Genomic DNA, 13801 nt, shown 5'->3' with positions numbered 1-13801 from the left:
CTTGTTGTTGTGTTTACTGACGAAGTCACTCGTGTGACTTCGTGCTCGGTTGGTGACAGCTGCTCTCCTGCTGCTTCGCGTCTCGTGGGAAGGGCCAAGCAGCAGCTTACGCGAGCAAGACGTGCTGCTGCAGTAACGTGCTGCTGACGGCTCCTGTGGAAACCCGGGGTTAATAAGTTTGGGAACTGCTGCATTAGATGATTAAAAAAAGTGTTTTTAATTGTCAAATTAATCAACATTTTCTTTTTTCTCTTATCCTGTCTAGATCTTCCACAGCATCATGTCTGTGAAAAGGAGAAGGATTTGACTGTCCAGCAGCTCTTTAACCAGGAGTTGATCTCCTGTTCAGACCAGCAAGAACCAGAACAGCTAAAACTTTTCCAACATGAAGGGCAGCTCCTGAACCAGAAAAATCTTACCTTCACAGATACTCCTCTCTCTGAAGAAACAGACTGTCATGAACCAGAACCAAACAGGAACCAGCCATTGTGTCAGAGTTCTACAGAATCTGAGAACCAAGATTGGGGTGGATGCAGAAAAGAAAACTCAGAATCAAACGGTAGTGAAGAACTGAAACTGAATAAAAGACGTCAGCGAAGCAAAGAACACAGAGAAAGTGTAGGTGGTGAAATACTTAAAAAAAAGAGGGCTCACAAAGGTGAGAGACCATTTTATTGTAAGCTCTGTGGAAAATCTTTCAGTCGCAAATTTGATTTAAATACTCACATGAGAGCTCACACAGGTGAGAAGCCATATCCATGTGAAACTTGTGGTAAATGTTTTAGAGACAGTGGTAGCTTGACTGAACACATGAGAACTCACACAGGTGAGAAGCCATTTCCATGTAAAACTTGTGGTAAATGTTTTACTATCAGTGGTAACTTGACTAAACACATGAGAATTCACACAGGTGAGAAGCCATATCCATGTAAAACTTGTGGTAAATGTTTTACTATCAGTAGTAGCTTGACTGCACACATGAGAACTCACACAGGTGAGAAGCCATATCCATGTGAAACTTGTGGTAAATGTTTTAGAGACAGTAGTGTCTTGACTAAACACATGAGAACTCACACAGGTGACAAGCCATATCCATGTGAAACTTGTGGTAAATGTTTTACTAAAAGTGGTAACTTGACTACACACATGAGAACTCACACAGGTGAGAAGCCATATCCATGTAAAACTTGTGGTAAATGTTTTAGAGACAGTGGTAACTTGACTACACACATGAGAACTCACACAGGTGAGAAGCCATATCCATGTAAAACTTGTGGTAAATGTTTTAGACAGCGTGGTAGCTTGACTGCACACATGAGAACTCACACAGGTGGGAAGCCATATCCATGTAAAACTTGTGGTAAATGTTTTAGAGACAGTAGTGTCTTGACTAAACACATGAGAACTCACACAGGTGACAAGCCATATCCATGTGAAACTTGTGGTAAATGTTTTACTAAAAGTGGTAACTTGACTGCACACATGAGAACTCACACAGGTGAGAAGCCATATCCATGTGAAACTTGTGGTAAATGTTTTAGAGACAGTGGTAGCTTGACTGCACACATGAGAACTCACACAGGTGAGAAGCCATATCCATGTAAAACTTGTGGTAAATGTTTTAGACAGCGTGGTAGCTTGACTGCACACATGAGAACTCACACAGGTGGGAAGCCATATCCATGTAAAACTTGTGGTAAATGTTTTACTAAAAGTGGTAACTTGACTGCACACATGAGAACTCACACAGGTGAGAAGCCATATCCATGTGAAACTTGTGGTAAATGTTTTAGTATCAGTAGTAGCTTGACTAAACACATGAGAATTCACACAGGTGAGAAGCCATATCCATGTGAAACTTGTGGTAAATGTTTTAGTATCAGTAGTAGCTTGACTAAACACATGAGAATTCACACAGGTGAGAAGCCATATCCATGTGAAACTTGTGGTAAATGTTTTAGAGACAGTAGTAGCTTGACTAAACACATGAGAACTCACACAGGTGACAAGCCATATCCATGTGAAACTTGTGGTAAATGTTTTACTAAAAGTGGTAACTTGACTGCACACATGAGAACTCACACAGGTGAGAAGCCATATCCATGTGAAACTTGTGGTAAATGTTTTAGAGACAGTGGTAGCTTGACTGCACACATGAGAACTCACACAGGTGAGAAGCCATATCCATGTAAAACTTGTGGTAAATGTTTTACTATCAGTGGTTGCTTGACTAAACACATAAGAACTCACACAGGTGAGAATTGATTTCATCTTCTATGAGATTCATTTTCTTTACCTTCTGATTTGAAAATTCACACTTGAGATTGTATTCATTAAAATATGTTTGGCAACATATCATAGATGCCTTAAAGTGCTCAAGGCATGGGTGGAAACTTATTTTAGCCACACTTCCTGTTAGAAAAACGCTTTTGAAAAGTAATTAGCTGACAACATCACATTTTGTTGCTTGCCTTAGGAATGTAGATGTGATTGAGCACATGCGCACGTGATTTAAGACACGGGTGGTCTATGATGTCACAAGCACATGTGGGCGGGTCAAAAGCGCAGAGAAGTCCGCATTGTCCATTATTAAACAAAAGCAGCCTAAGTAGTCTTGCTTTTGGACACTTTCTGACTTTCATATTGCATCCTGCTTTGCTGGGTCTGGCAGAAATGTGTGTGTGTGTGCGCGTGCATACGCCTCACAGCAGTGAGGGACAGAAAAAAAACAGCTTTTGTGAGAGGCTTCTTAACTCCACAGCATCAACGATAATGAATCACGCATGCGGGAAGCCTCCAGCAGGCTGATTCCCGCCGCCAATCGGAGTTGGTAATGGTAGGCATGCTTTTGAGTTAGCCAATCAGTCAGCAGTGGGCGTGTCGGCCCTGCTCAGTTCCAGATGGACCTACTTGGGAAGAGGGCTGGAAAGACATCTGGAGAGAGAAAACTCCTAACCCATGCCATTATTTTACCCAGATCTTTAACTTGTGATCACATCTGCCTTAAAAATGTTCTTGCTTTATACCAGTGTCCCTCAAAAGGCGGTCTGGACCTGGCCTGACAACCTCCCAAGTTTTCAATTCTACTCTGCTTGGTCAGGGAGCACATTGCTTGTGATGTGGATGAGGCGCTGTGGCCAGATAAAAACGAGCGGATGCAGCACAGTCGTTTATTAATTCATTTTTTCCTTTATTTGTTTTAGCTTAACTATTAATTATAGTCTTCTGTTTGTATATGTAGACCACTGCATAGGCAACTCTGTGTTGGTTTGGATGAACTCTGTTTTGTGTTAAAACACACTAAAGTATATTTTGTAACGTGTTTGTGAGTTTTGTACACAAACATTCTGAAATATTTAATGCACTGCCGTAGTACAGTAAGTGTAACACTGAACACAATAAGTTGTTATGATGACTGGAGAAGTGGTCATAATGTTTTACACATCAGAGTTAATCTGGTTCTTATAAATGTTTACTCATGTGATGGTTTGCGTGTCATTTGGAAACCAAAGACCATTTTGAGAAGAATGCGTGTGTTTTTGGATTCGCGTGTAGAGTTCTAAAAATATGTTGCATGCTTTAAAAAAACGTGAATAAACAACTGTGAAGAACTGTATTTGTAATAATGTGTGAAAAGTGTTTTCCAATTCAACAAGTTGGTATGAAAAGTAGGGCAGCTGACTTTACAGTTTTTAATGACAGTGTGTTTGTTGTGAAAAGAGATTTCCTTCATGATTTCCTTGATAAACGTGTGTTTTTAAACCGTAATCTTAAGTTTGAAGCAGAGATTGTGCTGGTAGTTCAGGAGAACTGGTTAGGGGAGTTGGCACATCAGCTACATGTTGGTAGTCACTGTGCCAGACGTAAAAAGAATTGTGTGTAAACAACAGCGTTAACATTAGTGGAGTGATCATATATAGTTTGATCTCATTTTCAAATAAAGAGAAAAATGGTTTTTTATTAGTATTTTGATCTTTATGAATATGCCAATTGTTATGTTAAATAACATTAAATACACAAAAATGCTGTTTTTCCTCAGATGGATGGTCAGTGAAGCCGAACAATATATGTTTAAAGGTGCAATATGTAAGAATATACACCTTTCTCAGTGGGCTAGTGGTAGAGTGTAGAGCCCTGCACTGAAGCCCCAGGCCCTCGGGTCGGCCCGGCCCGAGGGCCTGGGGCTTCGGGCCAACGACTGTGCAATTACCTCGGACACGGGCCGGGCTCCTTTATTTCTAATCAAAATCATTTAAAAATTTGAAACACTTAAACGCAGCAGTAGAGCCCTGCGCGGGACTGTTTTCTTCATCCCGCTCCTGCTGAATTTCTGACCATTACCGCCTGCAACCGCAACGTGTGTGTTACACTCCCGCCCGCACCTGCAGCGTACATGTCTACTCCCGCCCGCAACCGCAAAACTTGGAGAAATTATTACCTCACAATAAAAGAGATGTATTGAGTTTGCGTCCTCAACATGTCATTTTATAGGTATCCGCTTTCACCGCGGCGCTGCACTCCGTTTCAATCAGGCTGTACAGCAGGATTTCCCCTCGTAGCGATATTTTCTCTAACTCTGATTGCTTCATGCTATATATCGTTGGAAAGCTGCTTTTATGTACTTTTAGGAACCGTTGGAATTATTTGAATCTGATCAGCCATTCAAAAGTTATAAAACGGAGCATTTTGGATGACAAACTCGGCACGTCTCTGAATCTGTATTGTGATTCGTTGCGCTCAAGACAGGGAATCCCGGTGGCTACCGTAATGTATTGTATATGCACGGAAAGCCCCATTTTTATTCTTTTCAGCACTTTTGGAATTTTAATGATATCTTGAACTAGAGCAGGGGTCGGCAACCCGCAGCTCTTCCATCCATCTGATGCGGCTCTCTGTGCTTGTAAAAATAATGAATGGATATTTAAATAAAATGCTTTATATTTTACTGAATTAATTTTATATCTGTATGTCAATTCTATGTGAAGATTGTCTGCGTAAACCTGAACTGGTCCAACCCAGTCTTACTGTGAGACCGTGTTGGGTCACGCTTGTGCATAATCATATAGGCGCTTATGAGCTGAAGAGGATGTGAGATTCTGGGCTTCTCCTCAGACAGGCTCCTGGATGTGTCGCACATTGGAGACAGGAACAAGCGCTATTGAGCCAAAGTTTCATAATCAGGGAACATTTTATAAGTGACAAGTCTCTCTGAGCGACAGGGTTTGGAAAACACTCGCTTCAGTGGGAGGAAGCTTCCCGCATGCGCTTCTGCGACGCTCGGATCCTGCACGTCTTTTAACACATTGGTCAGGATTGACGCACTTTATTTTCATTTAGTTGGTTAAAAAAAAACGTCGGGCTTGGGCTCGGGCTGGGCCAGAGAGTCCTGAAAACCGTTTCGGGCCGGGTCGGGCTGGGGCTCCACCCCCTCGGGCCGGGCCGGACACGGGCTCAGATTTTAGGCCCGTGCAGGGCTCTAGTAGAGTGTCCGCCCTGAGACTGGGAGATCAGGGGTTCGATTCCTGGTCGGGTCATACCAAAGACTTTGAAAAAATGGGACCCAATGCCTCCCTGCTTGACACTCAGCATTAAGGGGTTGGATTGGGGGGTTAAACCACCAAATAGTTCCCGAGCGCGGCTGTGTGCAGCTCACCGCTCCCCCAGGGGATGGGTCAAATGCGGAGAATAAATTTCGCACACACACCTGTGTGTGTGACAACTAATGGGACTTTAATATAGTGAAAATTTTACAGTGAGAAAATCCCCAATGATTGTAATGTTCAGTCATTTTGGAAGGAAGGTTGTACTGAAACATATTTCATATCCAGCTGGCTGCTGGATATGCCGGGTTATGGTTGAGGTTGAAATGGCTCTGAGGGACAGATACAACCAGGTTGGAGTGGATGCAGGGGACAAGCTGAGTTTTGTGGCAAGGAGAAAGGGTAAGAAAAGGCCTCAGGAGTTAGATGATGAAAGATCACGAACCCACTTAATCACAACAGTCACAAAACTTGTCTCTGAAGGTGTTAGCGGTGGAAAAACATCAACAGCAGTCAGCTTCTGTTGACGTTACACACAAAGCTGAGAGCTAAGCAGAAGTTCCTGTGAAGCCGCTAGACACACACACAGGGGGCCTCTCAATTCCTTCTGCTCCACTGTATTCCCTGCCACCTCCTTACAGGTATGACAGCTCTGCTGTGTGTGAGTATGGACTCCAAGCTCCTGTCTTTAAGGTAACTGGAGGCCTAATTAAGGATCAAGAGGTTGTTTCGCCCACACTCGTGCAGGAATAAGTTCTAGTTGACTTAAACTGATCCAAACAAAAAGGGAACTTGAAACCTTGGCCGCCCAAACCGCGAGCCAAATGAGGGAACGCTCACGTCTCGCTCCTCCACAGGCTCTTGCTACCTATTGAGAGGAGACTTGGGGCAGACTCGGTGGTCACATTTTCGAGTCTGGGCCAAGCTCATCTCTGTGAAAACCTCTGACCTCCTGCCATTCCACTCCTGCACACAGGCCCCAGCTCCTGAAATGTGTGTGTGAACTCTGCACTTCCGCTCCTGACTGAAGTGTGTGCGTGGGCCTCTGCCCTGCCCCCGCTGGCCCCCCTGCTCTGCACTCTGTTCTGTGGAACAAGCTGACTGGGTCCAACAGAACCAAGAGGCCAGAGGTGTGAACGCTGACTTCTTGGAAAGTCAGAGCGTGACGTCTAAAAAGGACTGCATGTGTAAAGAAGACCAGGAAAAGAAGATGGGGACAGGAAACCACAGAAAGTCACACTTCAGAAGACTGGGCCTGCAAGAGAGGCAAGAGACAGTTTTTGTGCAGCAAAAATAAAGATGTGAATTTTCCTCAACAGGTGTTAAAAAAGTTGACGAGACAGTAAAACAAAGATCAGGAAGAAGGAAAAAATATTGTAATGCATAATGTGGGAGGTGGGAAATAAAAGTGTCTAGGGTTCTGGTCAGGGAGAGAGTTGGTGATTGACAGCTGAAGTGTGTGTTACACAGAGCTTGTTTTCCCGCGGATCTGCTAGACTTGGGTTTTTGATACGAGCTTTTCCTATTTCGCCTACGCTATTGTTCCCTGTTTGGAGTACCTTTTTTCATTTTTGTGTGTGGAATAAACTATTTCTTCCTTCGGGAGGAAATTAAAAGGCAATTCGTGGGGGCCTCCTTTATTTCTCTGGCTCGGCAAGGTGAGTTTGCTGGTTGCTTCATTCCATCCCAGGTTGTTTAGATCAGCTGTGGCCTGATCAGAGGGTAAGCTGATGGGGGTCTGATGAGTGTCATAAGCTCTTGCAGTGTCTGTATGTTCTTATCAGCAGAGTCTTCCTACAGCTAAATAAAGGTCATTTTACCAGAATTAAAGGCCTAGATTGCATATAAGTAACAGTTTTTCTCTACAAAGTAAGGGTGCCTGCAGGAGGAGGCAGAGGTCACGCCCACCATCTAGTACCGTGAATAAGTGCTTTGAGATTTATCACCTAGAGTTAGCCCGGTGGCCTGGTTCACGACACTACCCCTGACAACATGCTACTGTTTTTTTACTTGATGTTTCTGAAATACTCCGGGAGTTGACGTCACTTCTCCCGGCATGCAACAGTTCAAATCGAATCTGCGCCATCTTGGCAGGCAGTAGCCCGCAGCTAGGCTATTTGTTGTTGTCAGAAAACTCAATCAAACGGGAAATATGGTAGATTCCTGTTGTGCCCCAGGATGCCAGAACAGACGTGGATGAGATAAGGGAAGAGCCTTCTACAGGATTCCTCAAGATCCGGAACGCCGCAAACGTTGGATCATCGCAATGAAACGCGCTAGCCTCCAGGCTAAAATGAAGCTGTGGGATCCTGAGAGTAAAGGTTTTCGCTTATGCAGCAACCACTTCATATCAGGTACTTAAACCAACGTGTCCTGTATATGGTATTTATTTTAAATGCTTTTATTACGATTCTTAGTGGGCTTCCTAAACTTATTTTGGCGTGGCTTTTTCTGTCTTATTACTCATAGCAACAAGTATACATCACGTATCACGTAAAACGTTGCCTCGTGATTTCTGCGTGCTGTCGTTTACGTGTTTTATGATCACAGCAATTACCCGGCTAAGCTATATTTCATTTTCCAGCAATGATTGATCAATTGTCAGATCACACATAAAAAGCACTTTGGATTGCTATTATCTGTCTCACCGAGATAGATCTCAGACAGATCCTGAGACGCTCCTGCCTGACATATTTATTTTATTCACGGAAAAAAAAATCAGACTAGTGATTTCTCTTGGTGTTCAGTTTATACATTCAAACAGCACAGCACTCTATTTAAACTTCTTACATGTAAATCTATGTTATTTGTCCATCCAGGGCTGGATTATCATTGCAGGGGCCCCTGGGCACCCACCCCACCCCACCCGGCCTCCCCCAACATTACTGCCACCCAGAAGCACTTTTTAGACATTTCATAACATTGTCAATATTAAAACTCGCTTACTTATGTTGACACAAGTGTTAAACATCTGCATGTTTTTGTTTGTCTCCTGTCTCCTTCCTCCTCTTGTCTCCTGTTTCCTTTCTTATCTTGCCTTCTGTCTCCTTCCTCCTCTTATCTCCTGTTTCCTTCCTCCTCTTGTCTTCTGTCTCCTTCCTCCTCATGTCTTCTGTCTCCTTCCTCCTCTTGTCTCCTGTTTCCTTCCTCCTCCTGTCTTCTGTCTCCTTCCTCTTCTAGTCTCCTGTTTCCTTCCTCCTTTTTTCTCCTGTTTCCTTCCTCGTCTTGTCTCCTGTCTCCTTCCTCCTCTTGACTCCTGTCTCCTTCTTCCTCTTGACTCCTGGCTCCTTCCTCCTCTTTTTGTTTCCTCTTATTGGTCTCCTCTCTTGCCTTCAGAAAAACTGCTTTCTGGGCTTTCTATTAGTAAATTCATTTACAATGTCATCAAAGTCCGGATTCATCACAAGCTGAGATTCAATTGCCATCAGTGAGAGTGCACTGAGGTGCTGTTGAGTTTGTGTTGTTCGCAGTTCATTTTTCATTCTTGCCATTTGTGAAAATCGTTCCCCTTCACAATTTGTAACTGGTAGCAGGCACGTTGCAAGCTTTTCAAAAGTGTGGGGGATGTTGTCTTGCCTAGAATAATTTTATGTTATTAATCTTGTCAGTTTAAATTCCATAATAGCTGAGCAGGTGCGAACTTTAGACGCATCACGCATGTCTCCGTTTTAAACATGTTTAAACGGTTCAGAATACAAACCCAGGCTCTGTCTCGTTAGATTGGTGCGACTAAAGTTTGTACTCAATGAAATTTTTACATTAAATTGTTCAAGCTGGCTTTTGTATGACCCCACATATTCCACCTTCCTCAGGATCCACTGATTTCCCTCTTTCCTATTCTCTCTCTCTTTCTTAACATTTTTTTAATCACAATTGTCTATTTTTGCTCATTTTAAATATATTTTTAAACATTTTCTAAATGCTTTTTTATATTTTTAGATTTTTGTTTTTGTGAAGCGCCTCATGATTTTATCTTGAGAGGTGCTATAGAAATGATATTTTCTTCTTCTAAACCATGTTGAAAAGGTAAGAAAAGGATCTGATTAAATTGTTTTTCCCCTCATTTACAGTCACGGAGTACAGCGCAGTGTGCATGGCTCTGGGGTTAATCAAGTTTTATTGTTTCTCTTTGCAACAATCTTCACAAGAAGACAAAACAGTTAAATGGCAGGGTTACAGATATTTCCATTTGACTGTTTATGTTGACGGATAAACTCAAGGATGTTGGTTGTTTTGAAAGAATTACCCTGACGCACACTGATGCGCACACAGATGAGCTGACATTTTAATCGTTACGCACATCGCGGAGGTAACTAAATCAATCAAGAAAAGATTCCCATCAGAACACCAGAGCTTTATACTGGACACTGTGCTCAGCGCAGCTCGCAGCGCACATGGTGGACAGTGAGCTGTAGATCTGTAGAGGGGTTTGCAGCGCAGTGCAGAACCACGACGCATGCGATAAGATTTCCTCCCATTGAAACCGTCTGGAAACCCGGTCTCTCTGAGGGATATGTCACTTGGAAAAATGGCTGAATAGCGCTTGTTCCCGTCTCCAATATGGAGACGCATGACGCATCCAGTCTGAGGCAGAATAGCCTCTTCAGCTCAGAAAGCACCTGTAGAGACATTTGATCACGCACAAAGTTTATGTGGAGCAGAAGCGGTCGGGCCACGGCAGGTGAAATGTTCCTAGCCCACATGAAGTGAAATTGTTTAATTGTAACATTAATATGTTACTGGACACGCTGGTCTGGTTAGTTAGACCAGTGTTTGAAGTGGAAAACACACACGCACAAACACACCAATTAAATTAATGCTGATAGCGTGGACTAGAAGACAGGTGATGGTTTATGTATTTAAATGATGATCCGGCTGTTGTAAAATGTAATCTCCATCCACATCCAGACAGAATTATCCTCTATTCTGTCTCTATTTTCTCTGCTCTTGTCTGGGCTGACATAGCTGATGGTGCAGTACCCTTATGAACGGTGAGAGGTACATATAAGAAGTGCAGTTAGAGTTAGAAAAATCCGCAGGGCCACAAACACATTAGGGAAGATGAACTGTAGACTATTTTTTTAGACCGTAAACGATCATGGTTCTATTTATATTACATTATTCAAGTGGACTCTGCTGGGATTATTTAGAGCTGAGAGGCGCAGAGCTCTGATCGTTGACGCGCTCCAGACAGATGCGTCCTGAGCACGGCCACAGTAACATTCTCAAAGTGTCGCCACCTCAAAAACAAATTTAACACGTGATCGTTTATGTCGGCTCACATCCTTTTATGTTTTCTGTCTGTTATTTGTGCCTGATGCGTTTTACTGCTGCGGAGCGGCGCATAACCTGTTTCGTCCTCCGGTGATTTCACCTCACCGGTGCGCACTCTGCTATTTTTGCGGTCGGTAGATCTTTTAGAACTGCAGTTCAAAGGTAACTCATAAGGTGAATATATATGAACCCAGGTAGCAGTTTTTCTTTAGGACTGAGAGGAGATGCAGGAAGATAATAAACAGACAGGACAGAAAAATAGTCAAATAAAAACAAGTTAGTTTTTGTACCTGGTGGTTGCAACATACAGACACCATTGAAGGTAATCAGAAGTGAGGAACAGAAAATTAAATGATTCTTTCAATGTTTAGAGCAGCAGGAACTCTGAGAGGCTGCAGGCGCATCAGTGAGTTTGCAGCCGCTACGCAGGGGGAGGGGGGCTGTGGGCCCCTGAGCCTGTGCCCAGTTTGCCCATATTATAATCTGTCCATCCGTCCGTCCGTCCGTCCGTCCGTCCATCCATCCATCCATCCATCCATCCATTCATTTTCTTATCTGGAGTCGGGTCGCGGGGGCAGTAGGCCTAAGTCGAGAGGCCCAGACTTCCCTCTCCTCAACCACTTGGGCCAGCTCCTCCGGGGAAATCCCAAGGCGTTCCCTGGCCAGGTCCGCTCCGACAGCTTCTGGCGTTTTTAAAAAGTATCCCAGTGGCATGGTAAGGGTCGGAGATGTTTAGTCTATTTAATTCCTGACTATATAAACGATTTCTTAGGGTTCAAAGAGAAACTTGCAAATGCATTATGCATGAGAGAGAGAGAGAGAGAGAGAGAGAGAGAGAGAGAGAGAGAGAGAGAGAGAGAGACCTGTATTACCGGTGTTCTGACAATCCGTGCTTCCTCATCGAATTTTCCTTCCAACGCACATTTCAACAGCTGATTCATTATGTCCAGGTTTACTGAAAATCGGTAGTTACTGTTATTTTATGAAAAAAAGTGGATAGTGTAAGAAGCAATTTAGTCATTTTGTAAAAATTAACCCCAGTTGCTAAAAACATTTGAATATTCTCAGAACAATGACGATTTACCAACTACTTTCACCCATGTCGAGAAAGTGATTCATAAAAGTGGAGATTTGTACGACGTTAGCTCTTACCGTTCTATTTCTCTACCTAATCCTTTATTAGACAAATTAATCCACAGATTAAATATGCTTACCCCCAATACTTAGTTATTTGTTTGAATGTATAATTTGGGAGATTATACAACTATGATAAATGTATTATATGTATAATATAAAACTTTTGGATACTACTCTAATTTCCCTCTGGGATTAATAAAGTATCTTTGAATATTAATTTGGGTGTTGAGCGTTGCAGCATCAATCACGTATGAACTCGAGGAAAAGAAAGATGGGACCAAAAGTGCTTTCTTCGTGTCTTTTATTTAGAAACTGCGACACACACATCTAAACGTCCACACCGGAGACTCCATTCTCCTCAAGCAACTGTTACGTAATGACGCAGTGTGCATGCCCCTCTAGTGGTGAACAACTAAAAGCACAACCTGCTTAATAACACCAGATTACACAGCTTAGCACATGAGTGCACAATATTGAACATCTCAACATTGGGACTCTTTCAGAATGACTGTAAACAATGGGAGAAATTTCTTGTTTACAGTATAACGATATTTCAGAAGCCATTTACAAGCTAACTGTCAAGTAAACATACAGCAAGCAGTAATTTAATAAAACAACTTAAAGAAAATTTACTGTGACCTTCGACGAGTTGAAACTAGATAAGTGTCGAGATTAAACGTAAACTTCCACAGTAGCGCGTCTCGACTTGTAAACAGCCTGTGATGCAATAATCAGCCTGTGCATGCGCATTTCCCCAAAGTAGCACATTTCGAGTTTCGACGGGGAGCACGGATAGTCAGAACACCTGTTCGCGTTCGTTAGTAGCCAACTTGAAAATTTGCTTTTGAAACTTAGAAGTCAGTAAGAATACAAACAACCCCACAGCTGTTGTGTAAATTATTGTTCTAAATAGTAATTTAACTATTATTTGACTTTAGACACCCGTGGTTGTGAGCAGATGGGACGTTGGGAATCCCCGTTTTTGCCTCACGCTGTTGGTGAGTGTTTAACGTTAGCATGCTAGCAGAGTTAGTACGCCGCTAGCATTTTAGCATCAAAAATGCATTAAACTGTGGCCATTAGTTACGCTAGATTTCAGTCAAAACAAATGCCCTCTTTAAGGTTTATGTCTGAATATTGTGTGTGGTGTATTTTCTGTGCATTTCCACTTATTTTGGCGTTTTATAAGCACTTATTACTCTTTAGACCTAATGTATGTTTCTTATCCACATTATATTAGATAATTATTTCTGGATAAGCATTGAATTAATATTCTGTAAAACCATGTAGCTGTAGTTAGTTCTTCTTTGTTTTATTTATGTGTTGGTGATATTTCACTGTGATTACTTGAACTGTATTGTAGGAGGACTAGGGATGGGTACCTTTGACATTTGAATCGATCCGGTACTAATTCCCGGTACCTACGAGTCGATACCGGTACTTAACGGTACCAATTTTCGATACTTTTGAGTGTTTATTATTTTAATTCTCTTTTATAATTAAATATATATTTTTCTCAATATATAACCATATTTGATAAATATCACGATAAATAACATACAAGTTTGTATTTTAACATCGTCCTTGTAGTTTTATAAGCTGATAATTAAACTGAAGCAAACATCTTTACTGTGAACTAAATTTACTGTGTATCTTCATTCCTTTTGCCGTCCTTTTTCATTTGATTTTTCCTACTGGGAAGTTAGAATTTCCGAGGAGAAAGCGAACGCACCATTAGCTGGTAACAACGGTGGCAATGGAAGCTAACAAATCAAGCTAACATTATCTTAAACAGTTTATTTAGCTGCTGGAGCAGATTAAAACGATGATGCCTCAAACTTAGATCGTTG

The 13801-nt window shown here is 42.2% G+C and overlaps 1 protein-coding gene across 1 annotated transcript in view; it reads left to right on the top strand.

Moving 5' to 3' along the window:
- Positions 1-2472, top strand: part of LOC139065193 (zinc finger protein 420-like) — a 6780-nt gene extending 4308 nt beyond the window's left edge. The window contains exon 2 of the mRNA XM_070547889.1: positions 266-2472. Coding sequence (XP_070403990.1) covers positions 727-2265 — 1539 coding nt within the window. The 5' untranslated portion in view covers positions 266-726 and the 3' untranslated portion in view covers positions 2266-2472. The remainder of the gene's footprint in view (positions 1-265) is intronic.
- Positions 2473-13801: the final 11329 nt, after the last annotated feature.

This window comes from Nothobranchius furzeri, unplaced genomic scaffold (genome assembly GCF_043380555.1).
Source record: "Nothobranchius furzeri strain GRZ-AD unplaced genomic scaffold, NfurGRZ-RIMD1 Scf099, whole genome shotgun sequence".
NCBI classification, from domain to species: domain Eukaryota; kingdom Metazoa; phylum Chordata; class Actinopteri; order Cyprinodontiformes; family Nothobranchiidae; genus Nothobranchius; species Nothobranchius furzeri.
The sequence above is the reverse complement of the archived record's forward strand: the minus strand, read 5'-3'. Positions and strand labels throughout refer to the sequence as shown.